Source organism: Chelonoidis abingdonii, chromosome 5 (assembly GCF_003597395.2).
Source record: "Chelonoidis abingdonii isolate Lonesome George chromosome 5, CheloAbing_2.0, whole genome shotgun sequence".
NCBI classification, from domain to species: domain Eukaryota; kingdom Metazoa; phylum Chordata; order Testudines; family Testudinidae; genus Chelonoidis; species Chelonoidis abingdonii.
Genome location: NC_133773.1, coordinates 101208596 through 101232519, shown reverse-complemented (window position 1 = coordinate 101232519; position 23924 = coordinate 101208596). Strand labels below are relative to the sequence as shown.

The 23924-nt window shown below is 39.1% G+C and overlaps 2 protein-coding genes across 5 annotated transcripts in view; one reads left to right on the top strand and one right to left on the bottom strand.

Moving 5' to 3' along the window:
* Window positions 1–23924, top strand: part of WDR19 (WD repeat domain 19) — a 126144-nt gene that overhangs the window by 86478 nt on the left and 15742 nt on the right. Inside the window, exons 28-37 of one of the 3 annotated variants that reach the window (XM_032790700.2) lie at window positions 920–988; window positions 1520–1597; window positions 9507–9603; window positions 11644–11768; window positions 13761–13842; window positions 15516–15666; window positions 17208–17331; window positions 18375–18451; window positions 19778–19902; window positions 20380–20949. In XM_032790700.2, the coding sequence (XP_032646591.1) occupies window positions 920–988; window positions 1520–1597; window positions 9507–9603; window positions 11644–11768; window positions 13761–13842; window positions 15516–15666; window positions 17208–17331; window positions 18375–18451; window positions 19778–19892 (918 nt within the window). In that variant the 3' untranslated portion in view covers window positions 19893–19902; window positions 20380–20949. Of the gene's footprint in view, window positions 1–919; window positions 989–1519; window positions 1598–9506; window positions 9604–11643; window positions 11769–13760; window positions 13843–15515; window positions 15667–17207; window positions 17332–18374; window positions 18452–19777; window positions 19903–20379; window positions 20950–23924 lie in introns of those variants that run through there. The other 2 variants (XM_032790709.2, XR_004375114.2) reach the window with 2 other exon arrangements.
* Window positions 21940–23924, bottom strand: part of RFC1 (replication factor C subunit 1) — a 71244-nt gene continuing 69259 nt past the window's right edge. For both annotated transcript variants that reach the window (XM_032790725.2, XM_075066534.1), the window contains exons 24-25: window positions 23473–23664; window positions 21940–22541 (exon numbers count right to left, since the gene is read on the bottom strand). In XM_032790725.2, the coding sequence (XP_032646616.1) occupies window positions 22464–22541; window positions 23473–23664 (270 nt within the window). In that variant the 3' untranslated portion in view covers window positions 21940–22463. The remainder of the gene's footprint in view (window positions 22542–23472; window positions 23665–23924) is intronic.

The window sequence follows — 23924 nt, the reverse complement described above, 5'->3', positions numbered from 1 at the left end:
ATACCTGTTCATAAGCTGACCCCCTTCTCTGGTGCTTCCCTTTTTTACTTAAAAAAATTTGGCTTATGAACGAGTATATACAGTAGTTAGTTTAGTTACTGTTAACTTGGTTGTCTGAATGTTCAGTTGTAGAAAAATCTCATTAATTGATTAAATACTGTAGCTTATTGAAACACAATTTTTAAAGGAAAGAGTATGCAAATTAGCATATTTCTTATAGACTGGTTACAAGTTGAGTGTGTCAGCTGCTGGATATTAAGCAGAATGTTTATGTCCTGAGAGCAAAAAAGCAGGGTTATGAATTTTTGAAAATTACCAACTGCTGGGGATGGGACCATTGTAGGTGACCTGCTCCTCCCAGTGAGTGAGTGCCCCAGTGCCCAGAGCACTTGGTTGCAGTGCTCTGTAATTCCCCAGTAGAGCAGATTTCCTCTGATTGCTGGCTGTCAGTGCTGATAAGAAATGTGCCAGGACTAGACTATGAATGCTCCTGCTGTTCTGATGAGGCCATGGGAGTGAGGAGGAACCAGAGTGAGTATGGGTGATGTTCTGGATTGTAATTGTCCAGCAAGCCCTTCAGAAAGACTTCATCAGTATATTTTTTCCTACAGCGGCTTTTGGGACAGCAGCTGATGCTTGTGTACCGCCATGGTCCTGGTGTAGTCATCCATATTGGTCATTTTCACTACTTTGTGACTCAACTGACTTCAGATTCATATGAAACAACACGAATGCTCTCAACATGTGCTCAGGGATCACGTAATTTTAATGTAATCAAAGGTTGTTTCTCCTTCCTTCCTGGATGCTGCAGAACTAGATGAATTAAAATATAATTTTTCAAAAATAGGGAAAAAGCTTTTATAAAGAAAATACCATGTCATTTATCTGTTATACCCCTGTATTTCTATTTTTGTTTCAGGCACTAAAACACTTTCTGAAAAGTCCAACCACAGAAGATAACATGGCTATAGAAATGGCTATTGAAACAGTAAGAAACATTGATAAACCTAAGAAATTGAATATTCAGCCTGCTTTTCAAGTAATCTGTGTCTCTACTGTAAGTTGTCGTCCTAGTGTTTAGCAGAATTTGAATAGCTTATAGATGTAAGGAGGAATCTGCAAGAGTAAAAGCAAGGGCTAAGGTAAAAAGTTCCTGATGCCATCCCAAATAATTTTCTTAGCACTGATGCTGAAAAAAGGGAATGTAAATAACGTATCTGTCTGTAATTCCAAATCTAGATCTTGTTAATATTTAATGGATGCAATTTAAAAACCCGTTAAATAGGTAGTAGTTTATGACATCCTTGCCATAGTGTGTTAGATTTTCAACATGGACTTCAGCATGTCAAAGAGAAGCTGATCAACCAAATAGATACCTGCTTTACTGCATTTTGAGAACATAACACCGGTAAAAACATGTTTTAAATATATCTAAGTTCAGAGGTTTTCTATGGAGAAATCTAATTCTTTTTCCCCATATTTCAGGCACATGTTGACGTTTTTCCTCTGTCTTTAATAGGTGGGACAGGCAAAAGATGAAGCACTAACCAATCAGCTGATAGACTACCTTATGGGGGAGAGTGATGGCATGCCCAAGGTACTATATTCCTATCACTCTTTTTTCTCCAGTTTCTGTTCTATAGGATGATTTCTTTTATCTTTTGCCCTTCAGACACCTAGTAGTTGTAGATTGCTTTTTTTGAGGAGGGATATATAAACATCGTTCTGGACAAAGTGCTCAGCTCCCATTTAAGTTCGTAAAGTAAATGATCAGATTTTCAAAAGGGCTCACTGCGAAGCATCTCCCATTTGATATGTGGACAATGGGTTCTTCAGTTATTTGGAAATCTAGCTACTTCGTTTAGAAACCTAAATGGATGCTGAACTTTTTTGAAAATCTGGTCCTCTATTTTTGTACTTCATTATCTAATATCATATAATTTTCAAAGTTGAAAATGATTTATTACAGTCAATTCTAACTGCAAATATACTAATACTTACACTTATACTTATCTTAGATAAAAAATTAAGTACACTGTGCTGGGATATACAATTCCATATGTGATCTGTACACGACTACATAAAGCGTTTATAGTAAGAAGAAAACTAAAGATTAGCGAATCCATATCTTGAGTTTTTAATGACATACTTTATATATAGAATGCTGAGTTATTTAACACTAAGAACATAAAATATTGTAGGTATTCATTTTTTATTGTCGCTTATGGGAAGTCTTTCTGAAGTCACAGAGTTTAAGGTCAGTAGGGATCACCAGACCATCTGGTCTGACCTCTTGTATCTCACAGGCCACCAACACCACCATTACATTCCTGCAGGAGCTTTATGGATTTTTGCTTTTATCTTCCTTCTGGGAGCCCTCATTTCATACCCAGCATCCTTTATACAAAGAGGACTAAATAGAGCTGCTTTTGAGTCCATAGGTCACTTCTCCCACCATAGGTAGTGATGCAGGCATGGGGAATTGGTAGACTACCACCAATAGGCTGTACTAATCCGTCTTCCCCTTTTACATGCTATATTTTTTGTATTAGTTGTCATGTTTGTGTGCTTGGTTAGTAATGTTAACCAGTGTTGTTAATCCTGCTTGTTAATGCCATAGGTCTGATGTTAAAAGGAAGACCAAGAATACCAAATATATTTCAGGATAAAGGGCTCAGAGAAATTACAGTGTCTTCAGAGGTGAAATTCTCTTCTCATATCCACACAACCAGTCTCTACTTCAGTATCTTGATTTCCATACATGTGCAAACCACCAACTAGGTGAGCAAAATATAGGAGTGTAGGTCTGCAGTGTGGATCTGAGAAAAGAATTTTGCCCATATTATCTTTGCATGATTATTTTTCATCTAGGTTTTAAAATATACTAGCATTGCTAACAGCCGTCAGAGGGTGGTAATCTTCAGTTTCTCTGAGGTCCTCTGTGGCTGAGCTAGAGAAGGCACTTGCTCCCATACATACACTGCATCAGAAAGACTCTACAGGGCTTCCACAGTGTAATCTCCATAGTCCTGTAAATTCAGAATCACAAATTTATGCTCTGTAGGGATGGAGCTGGGTTTGACAGCTGTTGAGATGATATGTAGTTGCTGCTGAAGGGCTACAAGCTCTCAGAATTCTAGTTGTGGTTTGCAGCTCTATAGTGAGGTTGCAGAGCTCCAGCCTCTTCCTTGCTGTGTTGTATTATAGGGGTAGCCGTGTTAATCCGGATCTGTAAAAGCAGCAGAGAATCCTGTGACACCTTATAGACTAACAGACGTTTTGGAGCGTGAGCTTTCGTGGGTGAATACCCACTTCGTCAGACGCAGGTAGTGGAAATTTCCAGGGGGAGGTATATATATGCTAGCAAGCCAGCTAGAGATAACAAGGTTAGTTCAATCAGGGAGGATGGGCGCCTGTTCTTAATAGTAGAGGTGTGAAAACCAAGGAGGAGAAACTGGTTCTGTAATTGGCAAGCCATTCACGTCTTTGTTTAGTCCAGAGCTGTGGTGTCAACTTGCAGATGAACTGAAGCTCAGCAGTTTCTCTTTGAAGTCTGGTCCTGAAGTTTTTTGCTGCAGGATGGCCACCTTAAGGTCTGCTATAGTGTGGCCAGGGAGGTTGAAGTGCTCTCCTACAGGTTTTTGTATATTGCCATTCATGATATCTGATTTGTGTCCATTTATCCTTTTCCGTTATCTCTAGCTTGCTTGCTAGCATATATATACCTACCCCTGGAAATTTCCACTACCTGCGTCTGACGAAGTGGGTATTCACCCACGAAAGCTCACGCTCCAAAATGTCTGTTAGTCTATAAGGTGCCACAGGATTCTCTGCTGTATTATAGGGCCAGTCTTGGTCCTTTGGGCATTTAGTGACATTTCTGTCTTTTTTTTAATTAAAAAAAAATCTCTGCACTTTGAGCAGCCACTTTATCTGTCTTTGTTGGGTGCTGTTTTGTTGTAATGTTGCCTTTCATCAGACATTTGGATGACACCAAAGTTGTAGAGGCAACATACACTCAAGAGGACAGAATTCAATTGCAAAGTGACCTGGAGAGATTAGAACTGTACGGGCTGTGATGGGAGATCTAGTACTAACAAATATTGCTCCACACAGATATAAACTGTGGGTGGGACATGAACTGACTGTCTGAGCCTGTCCTTACATTATTTTTTCTGTAAACCACAACCAAGCAACCTGGTTGCCCCGTGGAATGTGTGGGATGGGGAATTGGAAGTGACCCACAGTATGAAAAAGTTTGAGAACCAGTTTTAATAGTTTAATTTTTTTTATAAATCATCATAGCATTGTGGGAATACACTCATTGTAATGTTTAACATTGTTTTGCAACTTGTATGAAGGGCATTCTTTTCCTCATTTAAAAGCTCTCTCTTGTTCTTCTGAATGCTTTACCCCATCTGCCATAGTCTCTCTCAGTGAGTAACATCGTTTTACGTTATCAAATCATAGTACTGTAACTTGTTAAAGAAAAAAAATTTTTTAACTTCATTATGGTGAAGAGGAAAATGCCTGACTGAAATTCTCAGGCAATCTGAATCACATTTTTATAGAATAACATCTTTTAGATGGTAGAATTTTTATTTCACTGAAGATGAAATCTACATTGAAGTAGCCATACGGCAGAAATTTGTTAATCCTCTCTTCACTTATTCCCAAACTAGATAATTCGCAGAATAGCCTGGTTCTTTCACTCCACTTCTCAATAAAGAGTTAATAGCTCAGGGCTGTAGTGAGGTGTTATATTACTAAGCCTTTACTACATTTATCAAAATGTTTTTATACCCTTTGTATTCTAATATAATATATTAATAAATTTTATTACATATAATACTAAACTACACTTGTCAGAATTAAGACAAAAGGATTCTGATCCAATATCCTTGATTTATATCCTGGTTTTTTGCTTACTATAATGCATATCACCTAGAGTGTTAATTAACAAGATTCTGCTGTTCTGTGTTTATTTTTTAGATACAAAAATGTTTTAAAAATTGAAAACAAGAAACCCTGAAAACAAAATTCTGTAAAGTTGCCAAATTCCAATAAAAAAGTAGTAATGGTCTATTGAATATTAATAATACGTTTTCCAAAAGTTCTAAGAAGGATAATTTTCTATTTAAAGCTGTTTTCTCTAATTTAAAAAATGTAAGCCAAATTTAAAAGCATACAATATAAAATTAAAACATTTAAGGCCATATTTAAAATAAACTGGACTCAACTGAAGATGTAAAAATAATTTATTTGTAGACACAATTGGAGTCGATTTGTTACCTTAGCTGCATCCACAATGAGGTATATACGAAACACTATACCAGGTCAGGCCAGTGGTCCATCTTCTGACAGTGGTCAGATGATGTTTTGGAGGTACAAAAATCCGTGTGGTGGACAATTACGTAATAACCTGATGATAGGAGAATTTTCTTCCTAACTCTAGTCAATTAATGATTGCATTGTCCCATCTAATACAGTATATTATCCTATCTAATGCAACTGTAGAGTTTCATTATCTATATAAATATCTAATTTTTTTAAATCTCAGTAAGTTACTAGCCTTTGTGGCAGTGAGTTCCTCAGATTAACTATGTTATGTAAAATTATATTTCCCATTATCAGTTTTCAGTGTCTCTTTTCAGTCTCCATTGAATGTCTTTTTGTTGTTGTGAGGGAAGGTATGCAAGTCTCTATTTTGTTAACCTCTATCATGTCCCTCTTATTTGTCTCCTCCATCAGTTGGAATCATAATTTTTTCAGTCTCTTCCTTATATGGAAGTTTCTCCATGCCTTTAACAATTTTCTCACCTTTCTCTAACCTCCCTCTGTTTCCACAATGTATCTTTTGAGATGTCCTGAATGCAGTATTCCAGGGGAGGGTACCCCATTGATTTACATAATTCCATTATCATATTTTCTGTCCCATTCTATATATATCCTAATGCTTTTTGGTTTTATGACTACTATTGCAAATTGAGCAGAGGTTTCTGTTGAACTGTCTATAATGCTACCCAGGTCTTCTAGTTGAGTGTAGGGTGACCAGATGAGACAAAGAAAATATCGAGACACATGGCGTTTGCTGGCGGAGCAAAAAAAAAAAAAAAAGTCAAGTGCTGTGGCGGAGCGAAATATCGGAACAAATTGCATCCCGACCAAAGATCGGTTAGGACGCAGGACAACCACCCTGTGGTTAACGTCTGTCCCAAATCTGGACCTTAGCGTCCAAAATCTGGGTGCTTACTATGATTCCCCCAAGCTTGTACCAGCTTGGATCTTATCTCGCTGCCACCAGATAGGATTCTGGCTCCTATCAGCCCGGGTTCCTCAAATATTCCTTGGGGGGACCCCCTCTCTGGCCTCCCCAACTTCCCCTGGAAAGACCCCCAAGACTCAGAAGTATGAGTCTTACCGGTAAGGGAATTATCTCCCCTCCCTTCTCCCTCTCTCTCAGTCGTTCCGCTCTGAGCAACCTGAGGGAATTGATGCAATCTCTTTACATCACAATACCGAGAAACCTGCCTCCTCTTCTCCAAAGAGACAGCCCTCCAACACAGGGAAACAGAACTAATCTTACCTCTATTCCCTGTAACTTTCCCCGTAGTTGTTCCCGAGCCGGGACAATGAGAAAGTAACCACAGAGCCTGGGCTCCCCTCCCCTACGCTGTCACACAGAGGTAGACAGAGCTCCGGGCACAGAAATTTCTCTTCCCTTTGCCTCACTAGAAAAGAAACTCCACAAGTTTTAAAAAAAAAACTTTATATAAAAAAAGAAAGAACTTACATATACTAAACACTGCATTAAGAAATTCAATACAGGGAGTGGCGTATAAGAAAATAGGAATAAACAGTTGATTTAAAAATAGCCCCATTAAACCAGTCCAGCAAAATTAACACCATGTAATTACAAACCAAAGCAAATAACAGCCTATTACTTTGTTTCCTTTTGTACTCACAGATGTTTAGTAGAATATTTGAAAGAAGATGGAGTTAGAAGAAAAGCTTGTTTACTCACAGCCGAGGAAAACAAAAAGACCCCGAGTTTCCAGTTCCCTCCCAGACTTTAAAAAAAATCCAGGTCTCTGATTGGTCCTCTGGTCAGGTGTTTGGTTCCCCCTTTGTTCGCCCTTTACAGGTAAAAGAAAATTAACCCTTACCTATCTACTTATGACACACCCAAATATCAGGACGGTCCCCATTTTATCGGGACATCTGGTCACTCTAGATGAATGGACTGTAGTTAATTTAGAACTCAGCAATGTGTATAAGTAATTCAAACTATTCTTTCCTATTTGCATCACTTTGCAAGTCATCATTGATTTCATCTGCTGTCATTGTGCCAATTTGTCTAGTTTTGTCAGGGTCCCTTGTCAGTTTTCATCCTTCTTGACTAACCTAAATATTGTTGCTTCATCTGCAAATTCTACCAATTTGCTCACTACCCTTTCCAGCACAGTAAAAAAAATATGTCAACAACAGTGGTGACACTTTGCAATTAGTCTTTCCCCATTACAAAAACTGATCATTTACTTCCGCTCTTTGTTTTATGTCCTTAGACAGTTTCTAAAATACTTAACTTCTCATTCCATGACTACTTAATTTCCTTAATAAACTCTTGTGAAGGTTCTTTTTCAAAGGCATTTTGAAAGTCCATGTAATTTGCCAGCTAGTTCTCTCTCCTCCTTTATTTGTTGCTGCTAATCAGAGAATTCTAGTAGTTTAATAGAGCATGATTTGCCTTTACCGAAACTGTACTAGTTTGCTGCTGTCATATCACATTCATCTAAGTATTCTAGAATTTTGTTTTTTTTTTGTTTTTTTTTAATTATTCATCCAATTTTCCTGGTACTGAAGTAAGACTTGCTGGGCTGTAATGTCTGAGATTATCCTTTAGCAGCTATTTTAAAGCTAGACAGTTACCTTTGCTACCTTCTAATCCTCTGGTATAGTAGCTGACTTTTATGAGAGGTTACATATTTTTCATAGCAGCTCAGCCTCTTCATTCTTAAATTCCTTCTCATCTCTCAGGGTCTATCTACACTGCAGTTAAACACCCATGGCTCCCTGTAGCCGGAGCCCTGCAAGCCCATGTCAGCTGACATGGGCCAGCCACAGGTGTTTAATTGTAATGTAGACATACCCTTGGCTGTATATCATCTGATTCTGGTGACTTACTGCTCTTTAAGGGCTGGGGTTTATCACCCTTACTCAAGCAAAATAGTATCTTAGTCCATGAGAAGTACTGCTGATTTCAGAGGGGTTTCAGGCAGAGTAAGGTGGTATTTTTGTGTAAAAGGTGGCAGAATCTGGCATTAATTTAGTCTCATCTTATTCCAGCACAACCTCTTTTGATACCTAAGTATCTGGTAGTACATCATTTTTTATTACCTGAAAAGAGAAGGTCTCTCCAACTTCCTCTGTGGTGAAGACTGATTTAAAAAAATCATCTAAGCTTCTCTGCACTGCCCTTAACTTCCTTAAATTGCTCCTTTTATTTCATGATAAATCCAGTGGACCCACGCATTCTCCTGCAGGCTTCCTGCTTTTGATCTACTTAGACTTCCTTGTTGTTCTTTTGAAGGTGCAGCTAAAAAAAAGGAGTAATTTTAATTCATTGTTCTTTATCTTCTACTGAATCAGGGGCTACTGATTGCAGAACAGAATTTCAAGGTCAACATTTTAGCATCAGTACTTTTCTATAATAGTTGTTTAATTACAACTCAATTATAATTATTTAAAAGGTTCTTGTAAGATAAAAGTTATATACTTTTTTTTTTCCATAATTGCTCCTCCACTACAAATTTACTGTAGAATACCAAAAAGCAGAAACAAAACCCCTAGGTAAATTTCAAAAACTTCTCTGATTGACTAGATCTGACATTACTGTAGCCAAATCAGTGTCCAATTTCTTCAGTATTAGTCACCTCATGATTAGTGTGCTTTCTCTTCAACTTTTTTCAAGCTATTATATATTTTAGAAGTTCTCATGTCAGCAGATTTACATGAATGTTACATTCCAGCTGAAAGAGGGATATCTTTCAACTGTATTTTCATGTACTGTTTATTAAGAATGGAAAAATTTCCCTGATTGTTTCCTTCCTGAAAGTAATCTCTTCCTCAATCCAAGAGCAGTTTGGGACTTATTGAGGAGAAGTTTAGAAACAATCCTAATCAAGGGGTGGAGGTCCAGTAAAAAAATTCTCCTTGATGGAGAGAAGGGAAGAGAGATTTCTGCTCACTACTTCCCCAAAAAAATATTTAAAAAGCTAGTTTAGCAATGAAAGAAGTGGGAGAACTGGATCACAATTTTATTTGCACTGCCACAGGCAGAGAACACGATGCACAGCCAGACAGGGTATGGCCAAGCCACAGAGTTCACAGACAGATCTGAACTGCCTCTTGACATTTGCTTGAGCTAGAGAGAGATTAAGATCTAGAAGATGATACAGCAGTATATGTTCCATCAGCAAAATTACTTTTGTATTGTTCTGATTAAGGACGCCAAGTATCTGTTCCGCTTGTACATGGCACTAAAGCAATACAGAGAAGCTGCCCGAACTGCCATAATAATTGCCAGAGAGGAGCAGTCTGCAGGTAGGTCACTCAATACTTCTGTTTTTACTGATGTGACAACAGGATTCCATTTTCCATCCCAGCAATATTTTAGATACTACCACTCATAGGAGCATGCTCAGAGAAGGGCATATATCAATTTTAGAAAGACCTCCGTCTTGTGTGCACTAACGATTTTCTTTTATATCCAGTCTTTATTTGAAAGTGTGAAGTTGCCGTTATGGGAGTTTAAAGCACTCTTATAGGGTGTGTATACACTGCAATTAAAAACCCATGTCTGGCCCATGCCATCTGACTTGGGCTATGGGGCTGTTTAAATGCAGTGTAGACATTCTGGCTTGGCCTGCAGCCAGACCCTCACACTTTACAAGATCCTAGAGCAGGGGTTGGCAACCTTTCAGAAGTTGTGTGCCAAGTCTTCATTTATTCACTCTAATTTAAGGTTTTGTGTGCCAGTAATACATTTTAACATTTTTAGAAGATCTTTCTATAAGTCTATAATATATAACTAAACTATTGTAGTATGTAAAGTAAATAAGGTTTTTTAAATGTTTAAGAAACTTCATTTAAAATTAAATTAAAATGCAGAGCCCCCCAGACTGGTGGCCAGGACCCAGGCAGTGCGAGTGCCACTGAAAATCAGTGCAAGTGCCATAGGTTGCCTACCCCTCTCCTAAAGCCTGGGCTCTAACCTGAGCCAAAATATGTATACCACAATTAAACAGCCCCTTAGTGTGAGCTTGAATCAGCTGGCATGGGCCAGCTGTGGGTTTTTAACTGCAGTATAGACTTACCCCTAGTGATGGTGGTAGTGAGATTGGAAAGTCATGGAGAGAGTTTCTTAATTTCTTTTATTTAATTCCCAGTAGATTTATTAGTAGAGACTACCGAGAACTTCACTTTTCCCCATAATGGAGGTCTGTTCCTTAATTGCAGTGGCTGGTAGACATGGCTTCTAATTTAGGGACTGATCCTGCAGTCCTTAGCTACATCAAACAGATATTAGTAGGAGTTTCACCTGTAATGATTGCTTTTAAAAGAACAGACTTCTAAAAGTTCTTTTTTTTTTTATGATACTTGTTTTTTAGTGGTTGGTTAGATTTTAGATAGAAGGGAGAGAAAAATAAAATGAACGAGGAAGGGGTTTGGGAAGCAAAATAGTGTATCTCCTCCATTGGCTGCTCCCGCTCTAGTCCAGGCAACAGTCCTATAACAACTTTCTATTTTCTTTTATTTTAAAATAAGTTATGGAAAATGTTTTTAAAAGAAAAACAGCAGCCTCAGGGACAAGGAGGACAATCACATTCTGAGCAAGTTAACAGCTGTCTACTGCTCTGCAATGGGCTGGAAAATTTCAAACCCATGGCACTGAGTGTCAAAGGTCTGCTGCGCCACAGCAGTGAAAAACAGTTATGTGCTCATGATGTAAGCATAGAACATAAAGGTTCAAGGGTTTTATTATTCATTGTCTAAATTCCTTAAACCTGAAAATACAGCAGTAATCCTGAAATAATAATAATGTGGTGCTTTAATTGATCTGAAGTGAAATCTTTTTCCACCTGTTTAATTTAGCAAGGTACTATACAGACATATACTAGGATATTAAACTAAAACTTCAAATAACACACTGTATTTGATATTTAACTAATTATAGAAATAAGATGTGAAATAATCATTGTCCAGAAACAAAGGAAATCCATCCTAGGATGCCCTAAAACTACTCTTTTGTACTTTATTGGGAAAGTAATGGATGTTCCAACTTCCATTTTTAATATAGGGGACAGCAGCAAATAAAATTATGATTTACATGTGCTTTGAGCTGTTCCACATATGTCCTACTTTTTACGTTTCTTCCCATGTCACACTGATTTTTTTTCGTTTAGCTGCTAAACTAGTGCTATCTAGGATATTGTAGCAGGCATCTAGGTGCTTGTGATTTTTCCAGACAAATTGACTTGCAAATTTTCTGCTAAAAGCCTACAATTGAGTTTAATTATATCCCTTGTGTAACAGCATTGTTGTGAAAAAAATACATTTACTGTTAACTTTTTTCTTTTAAAGGAAACTACCGAAATGCACATGATGTTCTTTTTAGTATGTATTCAGAACTCAAAACCCAGAAAATTAAAATTCCTTCTGAGATGGCTACAAATCTTATGATTCTACACAGCTATATTTTAGTAAAGGTAATGCAGATTCAGAATTAGTGTTTTAATGAAGCAAATTCTATGCAATATTTATATAAATTGTATAGATTAATTATGCTGGCATGTTTGTTGATAGTACATACAGATGGAAGTTGGTAAATGCACTAGTTACAAGAATATTCCATTTCCATTCAGTGAGCTCACTGCCTATCAGTCATTTTATACCATTGAATAGCATAGTCCCAAAAGTTCTGGTTTACTCGGGATAGCCCTGGTTTTCTGTTACGTGGCTCGGGTCTTTGTGTTTATCCTGTGCAACCGGGATCAAATAAAAATCTGGTTGTAGTTTTACGATTACTAGAGATAGCTGGGGCTGCTAAAGCCTGCATCTCTCCTTCCTTAGATTTCATTGCTCTGCCTGTGGCTTTCCATTTCCTCACCCGAGCAAGGAGATAGCAGGCTCAAGAACAGTCAGTAGGAGCACTTTCAGCTGGCTTAGGGACAGGTCATAAGAAAATGGAGGCACCAAAGAAGTCATCCTCTGAGAAGGACCTGAGGTTGGGGCAGAGGGAGGAGAGATGCCCTACAAAAATGATATAATAATGCCAGAGGATAAAGACCAGACCTGAAGAGCTCTGTGTAGCTCAAAAGCATGTCTCTTTCATCAACAGAAGTTGGTCCAATATATACCTCACTCACCATGTCTTTCAGAGGATAAAGAGGGCTAAATAGGGTTCCCCAAAACACATAATCTTCCCCTCCAGTGGCACAAAGAAAATAAGTGGTGAGGCAGACATATAGGTGTCATAGAGCCTAGTCGAGGTCTCCATCCATAAATATTTGTGGGCCTCCCCTTACTGGTTTTGTATCTATTTTGGCAGTATTGATGGTGGAGGTTTTCAGGCGGTTAAATTACAAAACATCAGATGTATCCCACTACAATATATGGGCAGAGAACTTACGTTTGTAGACTGTGTATGAGAGGAAACTATATTTATCTTTGATTTTAGTAGAATTGCATCAGTGCACTGCCAGCAGAAAGTTTGGCCCAGCATCTTTTGGAATGGTTTGATGCCTTATCAGACAACCTTTAAATCCTCAAGTGATTTGCTGATAACTTGGAGATTTGTCCATGGAAAAGTCTTACTGGCAGCTACAGGCTATAAACTGTTGTTAATAAAACCTAAAATTAATAAAAGCTTAGAGAGGTAAAGCCCAAAGGAGAAAAAGTTACAAAAGTTTGAGAAGCTACAGTAGCAAGTAGTTCAAAGATTAGCTGAAATACCAAGTATAGTATAGAGAGAGCCCTGCAAATCTGTGGATATCCACTTCATAGCCACAGACCATTTTTGTGGATAATGGATCGGATGCAGATACAACCACACAGGGCTCTACTCACCTGAGGTACCTGGCCCACGGCATCTGGCTCGTGCAACCCAGGGGGTGCAGCACACTTGGGGCCAGCAATCAGTGGCTGGGGCTGGGCAGCAGGTCACAGTTGGGACTGTCCAGCACCCACTTACCACGCCACTTCCTGCCCAGCAGCGTGGACCCCTAAGGCAGCACCAGCAACCTCACCATGGCCCAGCCCTGTAGCCCTGACCACGAGGATTGGAGCAGGTGGGGCCCCGGCACCCCACCCCCCAGTGATGCAAGATGCACTACTGCACTCGCAGTGTGCCATCACTAGCAAACCCCTTGGAGCAGCACACAATGTGCTGCTCCTTTGAGACCCTGCCCCTTACCCCCAATACCCACCCTCCTGCTGCCTCTTCCCTGCAAGACCCTGCCCCCCCAACTCACTCCTCCACCTCTTCTTCTCCCCTCCAGCCCTTGTGAGACAGCTTGGTGCTGCTGATACAGGTAAAAGATGGCTAGCAGATCGCAGGTTGATCGTGGTGGATGCGGATCCACATTCTTTTATCCGTGCAGGGCTCTAATATAGTGCGGCAAAGCATTTACTAGTTTCAGATCCTCCAAATGCTGTTGCTGTAATCTGTAGTGTAAATATACCCACTTGTTTTATTTCAGACTCATGTTAAACGTGGAGATCACATGAAGGGTGCACGCATGCTTATTCGTGTAGCTAACAACATCAGCAAGTTCCCATCACGTAAGTGCTGTTCACACACAAAAAAGCATACGAGAATTAACTATCCAGTGCATCAGACACTTTCTTCTTGTGCTACTGTTGTGCATATCTTTGAACAAGTGTAGGTATGTAGTAAAAGTTAAACCTGTCCTGCCGTGGAAAACCTGCTTTGCTACATGGCACATAGGTATGAAGGCCTTAGTGTGATGAGGGCAACACTGCTAGCTAAGTGTGTCCTCAACCATACTAATTGCTAAATGGTTGCAGTATTAAGTTGCATGAACCACAGTCTCAATATCATATGTAACTAGCGGGTCAACTCTGGGACCTTGCCACAAAACTCATCTGTCGTCTTTCAGATGTACTACATCTTCAGTACAAGAGAGTACTGCAAGGCCAGGGAGTCCTACCATTATGGCAGTCCTTGCTTGGGACAAAGTACAGTGCAAGTGCAAGATGTTAGTGCTTGGCTCACTGTTATATAGTAGTTACCTTTAAAATTTTCATTTTTACTTTGGTAATTAGACATTACTGCTGTATGCCTTATACTGAGTCTAGGGAATACTGTTACCTACTTACCAAAGGTAAAGGTAAAATTTCTTTGAGAAACTGCTACATGCAGCATCCTCTCACATATGACAACAGTAGTGACAGTACATATGTCTATACCACATGTTCGCTTTTCACCTGCCTACACCTAGGCTGCTCTGCATGACCAGCACTTGCCAGCTACACTAACTCCTGCACTCTTAAACACATTGTGACAGAAATTATACTTGACTGTTTGCTCCCAAGTTCCCAGCCACTAATGTCTCTACCTAAGTTATCAGTCCAGAGACACTGTGAATGTTTTGCTATGAATAGAGCTACGGTAAGAGGTGAACCATGACCATATTTGGGAGAGGTGGGGATAATCTAACAATTCCCAAGGTCATATGTTCAGTCTCAGAAATGCACCATAGTGAGAGGAAACCCAGTGACTGGGATATATTAACAGGAATGTCCTATGTAAGACACATGAGGTAATTGTTCTGCTCTGTGCAGCAATGGTGAGACCTCAGCTGTATTATTGTGTCCAGTTTTGGGCACCATGTTTTGAGACATGGGAATGGATTGGAGAGAGTCCTGAGGAGCCCAACAAAAACAATAGGTTTAAAAAAACATGCTCTGTCAGGAAAGGTTGAAAGAATGGGGCATGTTTATTCTAGAAAAGACAAGACTGAGGGGAGAATGTAAGTCTTCAAATAGGTAAAAGGTTGTTTATAAAAAGTATGGGAGAACAGCTGGTCACATGTCCACCCAGGGTGGGACAAGAAGCAATCAGCTTACTTGATAGCAAGAGAGATTTAAGTTAGATATTAAGAAATCCTTTATAATTTTAAGGATAATTAAGCACTGGAACAGTTTCCCTAGGGAGGTTGTGTTATCCTTGTCTCTATTAGTTTAAGAGCAGGTTAAAGAAGGTGGAGTGGCTATACTTAATCCTGGCTCAACACAAGAGGATGGACTAGGTGACCTTTTGAGATCCCTTCAAACCCTGCATATCTGTGTGGAAATACAAGTATCAAAAATCGGTGTAGCTCTGTGCCCTGAGTAAAGAATTTCTTCAAAAGCCTCTCAACCCTGTTTGCTCTATTGCTAAGGTTTTTAGCATTGCTAGTGGTAGATGAATGTTTGCCATTGTTTCATTGCAGACATTGTCCCAATCCTGACGTCAACAGTGATTGAGTGTCATAGAGCAGGACTGAAAAACTCAGCTTTCAGTTTTGCTGCTATGTTGATGAGACCGGAGTACCGCAATAAAATAGATCTTAAATACAAAAAGAAGATTGAAGCAATGGTCAGGTGAGCTAGGCTAATATGATTTATAAGTGCAGACAACAAAACAACTTTATCTGTAGCATTATTTTTCCTCCATAAAATCTATGTTTACATATATTTTCCTTAGATATTTTTCCATAATCCTTACCTTAGGTTGGGAGGTTAATAATGTCCAACTCCTCTAAAGACTGAGGCCCTTATTTTTCATTGTCTTGCATATTTACCTCTGTGCAAAGTGGGTGTAAAATGCTACCAAACTCGCTGCAATGCTTACACCCATTTTGCACAGGTGTGAAAGTCTATAGTGAATTGAACCAACAAAGGCATAGTAGTTCTCCTATATTTGTATTTTCAGGGGTCAGTTGTTCAGCATCACTACTGTGCACAGCATTTTATAGAAACGTGCAAAGACATCAGTTTAAAACGAAAAAAGGGAGATGAGGCCAAGGATAAATACCAAGTTAAAACGGCAAACTCTCAAATTCCTTCTCCCTGCCTCTTTGTAATCTGTTTAGACCACAGATTCTTAGAGGCAGAGACCTGTTTTTCTAGAATACTACTACTGTATAGATAATAGTGATGGTGTGTTTATCCTGCATATGTAAAGCTCCTTGCCTGCTTTTTAGATGCCACTTTAAAAAATCTCCCAGCCAGGATGCCAAACTGCTCTGCTATACTCATGACACCCTATTGGAGACAACAGGGTTACATGGGTGTAATTGAGAGCAGAATTTTTGCAACTTGTGGGATGAGTTTTGACTGCTCTGGTAAATACAACTGAAATAGCTCCTGTCCAGCAGAAAAAAATCAGGGTACAAAATCTGAACTTTGCCAATTTTTATAAAATATTTTAATGAAAATGTCTAATTGTTCTCAAAGTTCATTATGCTGAGACATTGGAAAGGATGTATTAGGCTAAATAGAAAGTGCTATGAAAGAGGATCAAAGCCTTTTATCTATAAAGTTCCAGGACAGAGTATATCTAGAAATCACTTAAAATTAGTTTTCCTAAGTGTCCCTCTCACTGCCCTCATATTAGTTATAATCTACACAATTTCAGAGTAGAGTCTGGATCAGGATCCCTCACCACCATACATACTTGCTGAAAAAGAGCTTATGGACTGCAACTCCATTGAGCAGAAACTATAGTCCAACTATTACAATTCTGAAGCTTACAAATACTAATATTTAACACCTAAATATAATGGTGAGTGGTGCCTAAGAAACAGTAAGATTAGATGATATTACATATTATATATACACACACATGCTATTTATTACTGGGATGTTTGAGAGATTAAGAATTCAAAATGGTGATCAACATTGCTTAATGGCAAATAAATGCTTCAAATTAAGGGCCCACTTGCAATGTTACACAGTGTAAGGAAAATACATGCAGTATCTAAGGGAAAATTGATGAAGAGTGAAGGTGACAAAAGATCGTTAACTAGAAACTGTACACTACTCCAAAAAATTAAGATGTTTTGCTCTTTACAGAAATAAGGTGTGGTCATCTTTTGTGAAGGATTTCTTGTACTTGATTCAGATCCATATCTTATTTCTAGACGACCAGACACATCTGAGGCAGAAGAGCCAACTACACCATGCCCATACTGTGAATTCCTGCTCCCAGAGTGTGAACTCCTCTGCCCTGGATGTAAAAACAGTCTCCCATATTGCATTGCAACTGTGAGTATTTTAAACTGAATGACAAATTCCCCTCCTCCCTGCACGCACACACGGTTTGAGAATGCTTCCTTTAGTATTTAGCACTGTGAACAAGGTCTACTTCTTCCCCCTTCTTAAAACGTCAGATTGTTTTGATAAGTAACATTCATCTAAATTTGTAATTGATTCAAACATGTTTGTCCAGTCAGTCTCTATCCCCATTTTTTTAAATGAGAACACAAAATAACTGACTATTATGTCACTAAAATTTAATGAAACCAGTGAATTTTTATAGTGAAATTATAAGGTGTATGGTAAGGGAAAGCAAGGTGTGTGTTTTCAATTAAGACTGCTGTGCACAATGTAGAGTTCCAAAGATGTAACATCTATGTATTTACGGAACCTTTTTAAATTGAGTGTACACAAGGAGGAAGCTGTCTCACTCTAAGCAGACTATCACAAAAACTGCTGCTTTGCCTGAAATTTTGATCTCAGGTTGGATAAGGTGGTATGCAAACAGATGGCCTCACAGCTCTGGTGCCTTCTGTGTGCATGATTAGCAAGTGAAGTCTTGTACCTAGAACAAACTCCAGTATAAAAAAGAGCCCCAACAGTTTTGGTAAATATCTGGGACTGCTGTTTATAAACTCTTAAAATGGTAACTCAGTAATGGTCATGGTAATTGTCCCTTGCTGTACTTCTACCAAAAAGAGGGGAAGAAGGGAGAATTACAAAGCACAGAAAAATGTAATGAAATTCTGCATCATCTTATTCACAACTTCTTAAAATCCACAGCACTATTCATGCAGCAACAGACGCGAAAATAAAGTATCCAAATTATCAATCTCATGTAATGTTTGCTTGAAAATAAATTACAGTAGTGTTAAATCTAGCCATGCTGTAGGGTATTTGATACCATTGCAAGTTAGTGTCATTGTTCCTCATGAAACTTGTTAGAATTAAGATCTTTCGCTGCCGAAAGGGGCAGAACTGAAGAGTCAGTATGCTGATTTGGATGCAAATACTTACAATCAGGTTTAATCATTGAAAACTTCCACCTGCAGGGTCGGCATATGGTAAAAAATGACTGGACAGCCTGTCCAAATTGTGACTTTCCTGCCCTGCACTCAGAGTTCAAAAAGTAAGTTGGAATCTTTCCTGCTGAATAAGGATTTATTATTCTTTTTTAAAAAAAATAGCAAAGACCCTTTTCCACAGGAAGAAGCTTTAAGCCTTTCATTCTGAAGGCCCATCCATCATTTATCCTTACCCCATACTTTCACCATAGCGCTACCTTAGCATGAACACATTTGGGCATGTCAAATGCATGCTACAAATAGAGAACGGAGCAGCTGATCCAGTTGTAACCTTTGAAAGAAACTAGCAAGGGTGGAAATAGGCTTCTGCAATTTCAACACTCTTCTTTCCTATCTCCCAAGAGGCAGTGCAGAAACACACCAATACCGGCCTGAGGAGCCCCAACTATTGATGTGGTCCCCTTAAAGGACCAAAGCAGGCGTTCCCCCACCCAGCAGACACAGGCTCCATAATGCTTGGTTCCAGAGTAAGACTGTACCTTGGCAGAGCTTTGACCTCAGCTATTCTGCCTTAAACAAGGGAGTATTTCCTGATTAGCAGTTACAGGGAAGTAGGAGCAGTTCCTCAGCTCAGTTAGTGCTTATTATTGACATTTGAACAGAGCTACCTTATCACTAGAAAGTCTTCCCTTTCAATATTCTCTTTACTCTTTTTAGGATTTGCATATTTTACTTTCAAACCTGAGTAGCCCTAAGACTGCATATTTGATTTCTCAAATGAGACTGGAGCTTTAAATAGAATTACTAACATCGCCCACCTCCAGAATACAGTAGGGGGCTAGACAGCCTTCCAAGAGCTTTGTGTGCTTTACTATAGCAGCATCCAAGAAATCCCTTCTTTCCAAATTGTAAGTAGTTACAGTAGAATCTGAGTTATGAACACCAGAGTTACAAACTGACCAGTCAACCCCACAATCCGGCAGCAGCAGAGACCAAAAAAAAAAAGCAAATGCAGTTCAGCGCTGTTATTGAACTTAACAAAAAAAAAAAAAAGGGAGGGGAAGGGGTGCTAGCATTTTTCTTCTGCATAGTAAAGTTTCAAAGCTGTATTGAGTCAATGTTCAGTTGTAAAGTTGTGAAAGAACAGCCATAGTTTTTGTTCACAGCTACAAATCTCTCTGAAACAGAGGTTGGTTTTAACTCAGATTCTACTGTAGTTGACACCTTACAACTGAGTCATTTTCACCCTCCCCACCTACTAAAATAGATAGGTTTTAAGGCCAGAAAGAACTGCTACAATTATCTAGTTTGATTGCCTGCATAGCAGACCACACAATTTTCCCCACTAATTCCTGCATCAAGCCCAACACCCTGTAGTTGAAAATGGTGTCAGGAATGTAATTTGACCTGAAATATTTCTTTTAAAATAGCGTGTTGCAGAGTGAAAATATATGTCCAATGTGTTCAGAAAGAGTTAGCATTGTCCATCTTAAGAAGATAGCTGACTGCACACCATACCTCAGCCCAGAAGAAATGGAACAGTGAATTTATTCAGGTAAGTGCTCCTGCCACTTCTAGAACAAACCCTAGGAAGATATGCAAGAAATGAGCCAAGATACAGTGACTAGCTCGATGAACTTTAGGGAAAATGGATATTTATGTAATTACAAAAACCTTAGTGTACTAAGTGTGCTTGTTTTTATGGGAATTCTGTGGTGTTCCCTGCCCTACAAAGTTTACAACTGAGGACGAACACCAAGTACATGGTAGTACCTACAGGCTGAAGCAGATTGGGAACCCATCAGTGTGATAAACAGGATGGCAAGAAGGCAGTGCAAGCCATTAGTTTGTTTTTATTCTTATTTGACAACTCCAGGTAACAAGGTTTGGCTTGAAATGCTCAGTCTTCAAAGAATGCAACCAAATTCTCACCACCTGCTGTCATTAATTCACTCCTTACCCTATTTTACAGTAAATATTGTACTGGTTAACATTTTGAATCCAGTATTTGACATCCCAATTCTATTTTCAGGTACCAGCAATCCTTGGAGGGAGTGTTTAACTACAATCTACACATTGGTTTGTAGTTCAAGTAGACAAAACTTAGTACTGTTCCAATACCAACTATTCTTACATAAGAGCTGTAATTAGTGTACCGTACCTACAGTCCTGAAGGTTTACACAGTGGGTGTTAAGCAGTTTTGAAAAGAAATTGTCACCATAAGTAGCAGACTAATCAGTTTTTAGTTGTAGTACATATCTTCTCCAGCTATTGTATTTGAACCTCTTTCATAGTCAGGATTGATGTTTAGTTTTATAACAACGTTAATTCCATATTTGACAAGCAGTTTATTTATTGTTAATGCATTGAAAAGTCAGTTTGGTACAGTTGCCTCTATTTTGAAGACTGAATAACTGCTCCTCTTCATTTTCAGAATGATTGGAGAGTTGTGGCATCAAGGAAGGTCCTTAGCAGTTTGCGGGGGGGGATCTAGCAAACAGTTTAATACTGGAGCAGTTGTCAGTTCTGTTCTCTATTTTGTGATACAAAAATTAACCAATGTACTTACTGAAAGCAGAATAAATCCAATTTTACCCTTAAGTTTAACTTCAAAGTCTCTTCAGCTTCAGCAGCACAAATGGGAATAATGCCAACTTTTTGTTTCAGCATTCTCTGCTGCAAATATGTCACTTCATTTGAGAGTGTAGTAACACTAGAATTCTCTCTACAGCTCTGGGGGGCCTGCTTCCATGTGTGTTCATTTATAGCCAACTCATTATTGGAGGGATTGATAGCTAGGAGATGTGGATAAGCAATACAAGTAGCCAAAGGAAGAAAAATTTAGCATAATAAAGAGGGCATCAGACTAAATAGGTACACCCCCAAGGTCCTGAGATTAAAGTTTTTCTAACTTAAGATATTGTAAAGATTTCCATGTTGCCACTGCAATACAGACAGTGGTGTTAAAATTGTTTCAATTCCACAACACTGCTTAGGAAACTTGAGCTAGAAATTCAATGGAAGTGGGGAGAAGACTTTGGGTAAGAGCAGATAGGAAAAAACCCAAAGCCTGATAGCCTAATGCTTTGAATTTTTAGTTCTTGAACAATGCAGTAAGGGCACTATAGAGTAGGGGTGGGGAATAGATATTCTATGACAGGCCCTGAGTGCTCAGGGCTGAGGCAGGGGGTTAGGGCTTGGGGAAAAGGCTCAGCAGTGCAGGCTATGAAAGACGTTTACCTCAAGCGGCTCCCAGAAGCAGTGACATATCCCTGACCCCAGCCTGCAGGCCATAGTTTGCCCACCCCTGCTATAGATCCTTAAACATCTCATTTTCATAATGAATACATGCAATTTTAATTCCATAGCACAAAAGCATCCAGAAGTGCTAATTCTCATTGAGTATTTTCCATGCCCCTCTCCTTCAACAAAATGAGGGGGAGGAGGGAGGTGGAAAGCAAAACCCAGGAAAAAAATTCCAATACACACTGTAGCCCCAAAAGCTGAGGTAGATAGTTATTAAGGCCTGCTGGGGACAAATACCATCTCCAAGCTATGAGAAGGAGGGAAAAACCTGAATAAGCCAAAATATAATTTAAAAATATTTGTAACCTAATTTTATTGCAATTTTATACATTGCTGCAGTTTTATAATGTACAAAAGAAATATGCAATTTAAATGTTTTGCATTATGTACAAGATTTCACCACGTAATAGCAGGGATTTAGTAAAAAAGGTTCAAAGTCCTGTGAAGAAAGACTATTAGTATAAGTGGCAGGAAGCTAAGCCTCTCTTTCAACATGTTACTGCTGCAACTGGTGCTTATTTACAGGTGACCTTCCAGCAGCAGACTAAAGTCTGCATTTTGTTTACAATCTTTTTTATACTTTGCAGCATGTTAACATTTACATCACCCATGCATATTTGGATTGCAAAACAGCCACACTACCTCTATAAGAGGAGCATTTTCAGCCCACTGGTTCTACCCTTCCAGCTGCAATAGGATCACTGCTTCACATTACTGCCAGAAAGTGGGTATCACTGGGCAAGCAAAGCTGTGTCCAAAGCTAGAGTGGTTACCCAATGTAATCAGTCAGTGCTGAACAGTTCAGTTCCTCATTTCCTTCCTTTCCCTTTTTTTGTTTCTTCTCTGTTTGCTGCTTTTGACAGCTTGGAAGACTTTGCCTTTTTTTGCTGGAAATAAAATGTTAAAGTTTAAAATGCAGGTTTAGTGGGCCATGCTAAACTGTGACAGAAAACAATTAGCATGGCAACATTCTCAATAAGGATAAGTCTAAATGAAGTGTTAACAAAAGTAAGGATATCAAACAGATAATATCAGTTACTTCCAATTTGTGTCCTGATCCTGAAGTAATCAACAACCTAAATAAAACCTCTGAAGACTAAAGTGAAAAAGGATCAGGGACATACACTTCATTATGTCTGTTGCCAAAGCTCACCGCACACACCAGGGCTCCTTGCATCCCTCCATTCCTTCCCTAAAAAGTCCCCGTGTCCCACCCTTCCATCTCCTGCACACAAGGGGCTCTGTACGTCCCTCACTATTCTTCTTTGTCTGGGAGATAAGTCATTCAAGATGGTAACAACATTTTAAACTGTACTGGGCCAATGAGCAACACAGATGTTTTGCTGACACCAGCAATTTCTTTGTTTCATAGAGTTGATTGCCAGAGCCAGCACTTTCAATCAGATGCAAAGAGCTCTGCAAATCACCTTTTTGCTTTTCCGATTTTCACCAAAATGGGCAAGGTCTGTCCTGTTGATGCTGAAAGCATTCCCTGAAATTGTGGAATTGATCAGATGAGGTGTTCAATTCATTAGCATCAGAAAAACACCAAATTGAAAATTGGCTGAGTGATGTGAGACCCTAAATCTGCTACTTGAACATTAGACAGCAGTACTTCTGTCAAAATTTCAAACCTACCATCAGAAAATGCTTCCCTATTTGACTCTTCTAAATCTCATCTTGTTGCAAAGTTAAACACCCAGCAAGTGTGTGTTGTAGTCCCTGGTGCAGTAAGCCCTGGTAAGATGGTCTAACTTCTCACAGGAGACAGATGGGTTTCCTTGGTGTTACTTCCAGCTAATAAGAGTAGTGTATTACCTTGATCATTGCATCACTTTCAATAGTATCTTGCTCATCCTCATCAGATTGCAATTCGTCAGCATTCAATTCTTCATTTGCTTCTGAAGCCAGCCCAGGCCCTGGCTGCCGTTTAGAAGTCTTTACTGCACGCAGGGCATATGGTGTCAAATGTGCCTCTTTGTTATAGGCACGTGTAAAAGCTGCTTTGACCTGTTCAGGGGTAAGGAGACACTATAAGCACTAGATTAAAGACTGCACATTGTCTGGCTAACCAAGCTATGATCTGGTCAAGGATTCCCCCAGAGAAGAGAATCTGTATGCCTAAGGCTTGCAGAGAAGGCGACAGCTATCAGGGAAAGGAATGCAGGGAGTACACAGGGGGACACATTAAGATGCATATTGAGGGCCTAATCTGTATTTCTTCTTTGAGATTCAGTCACTTGGCTACTGAATATTTGAAAGCATGGTTA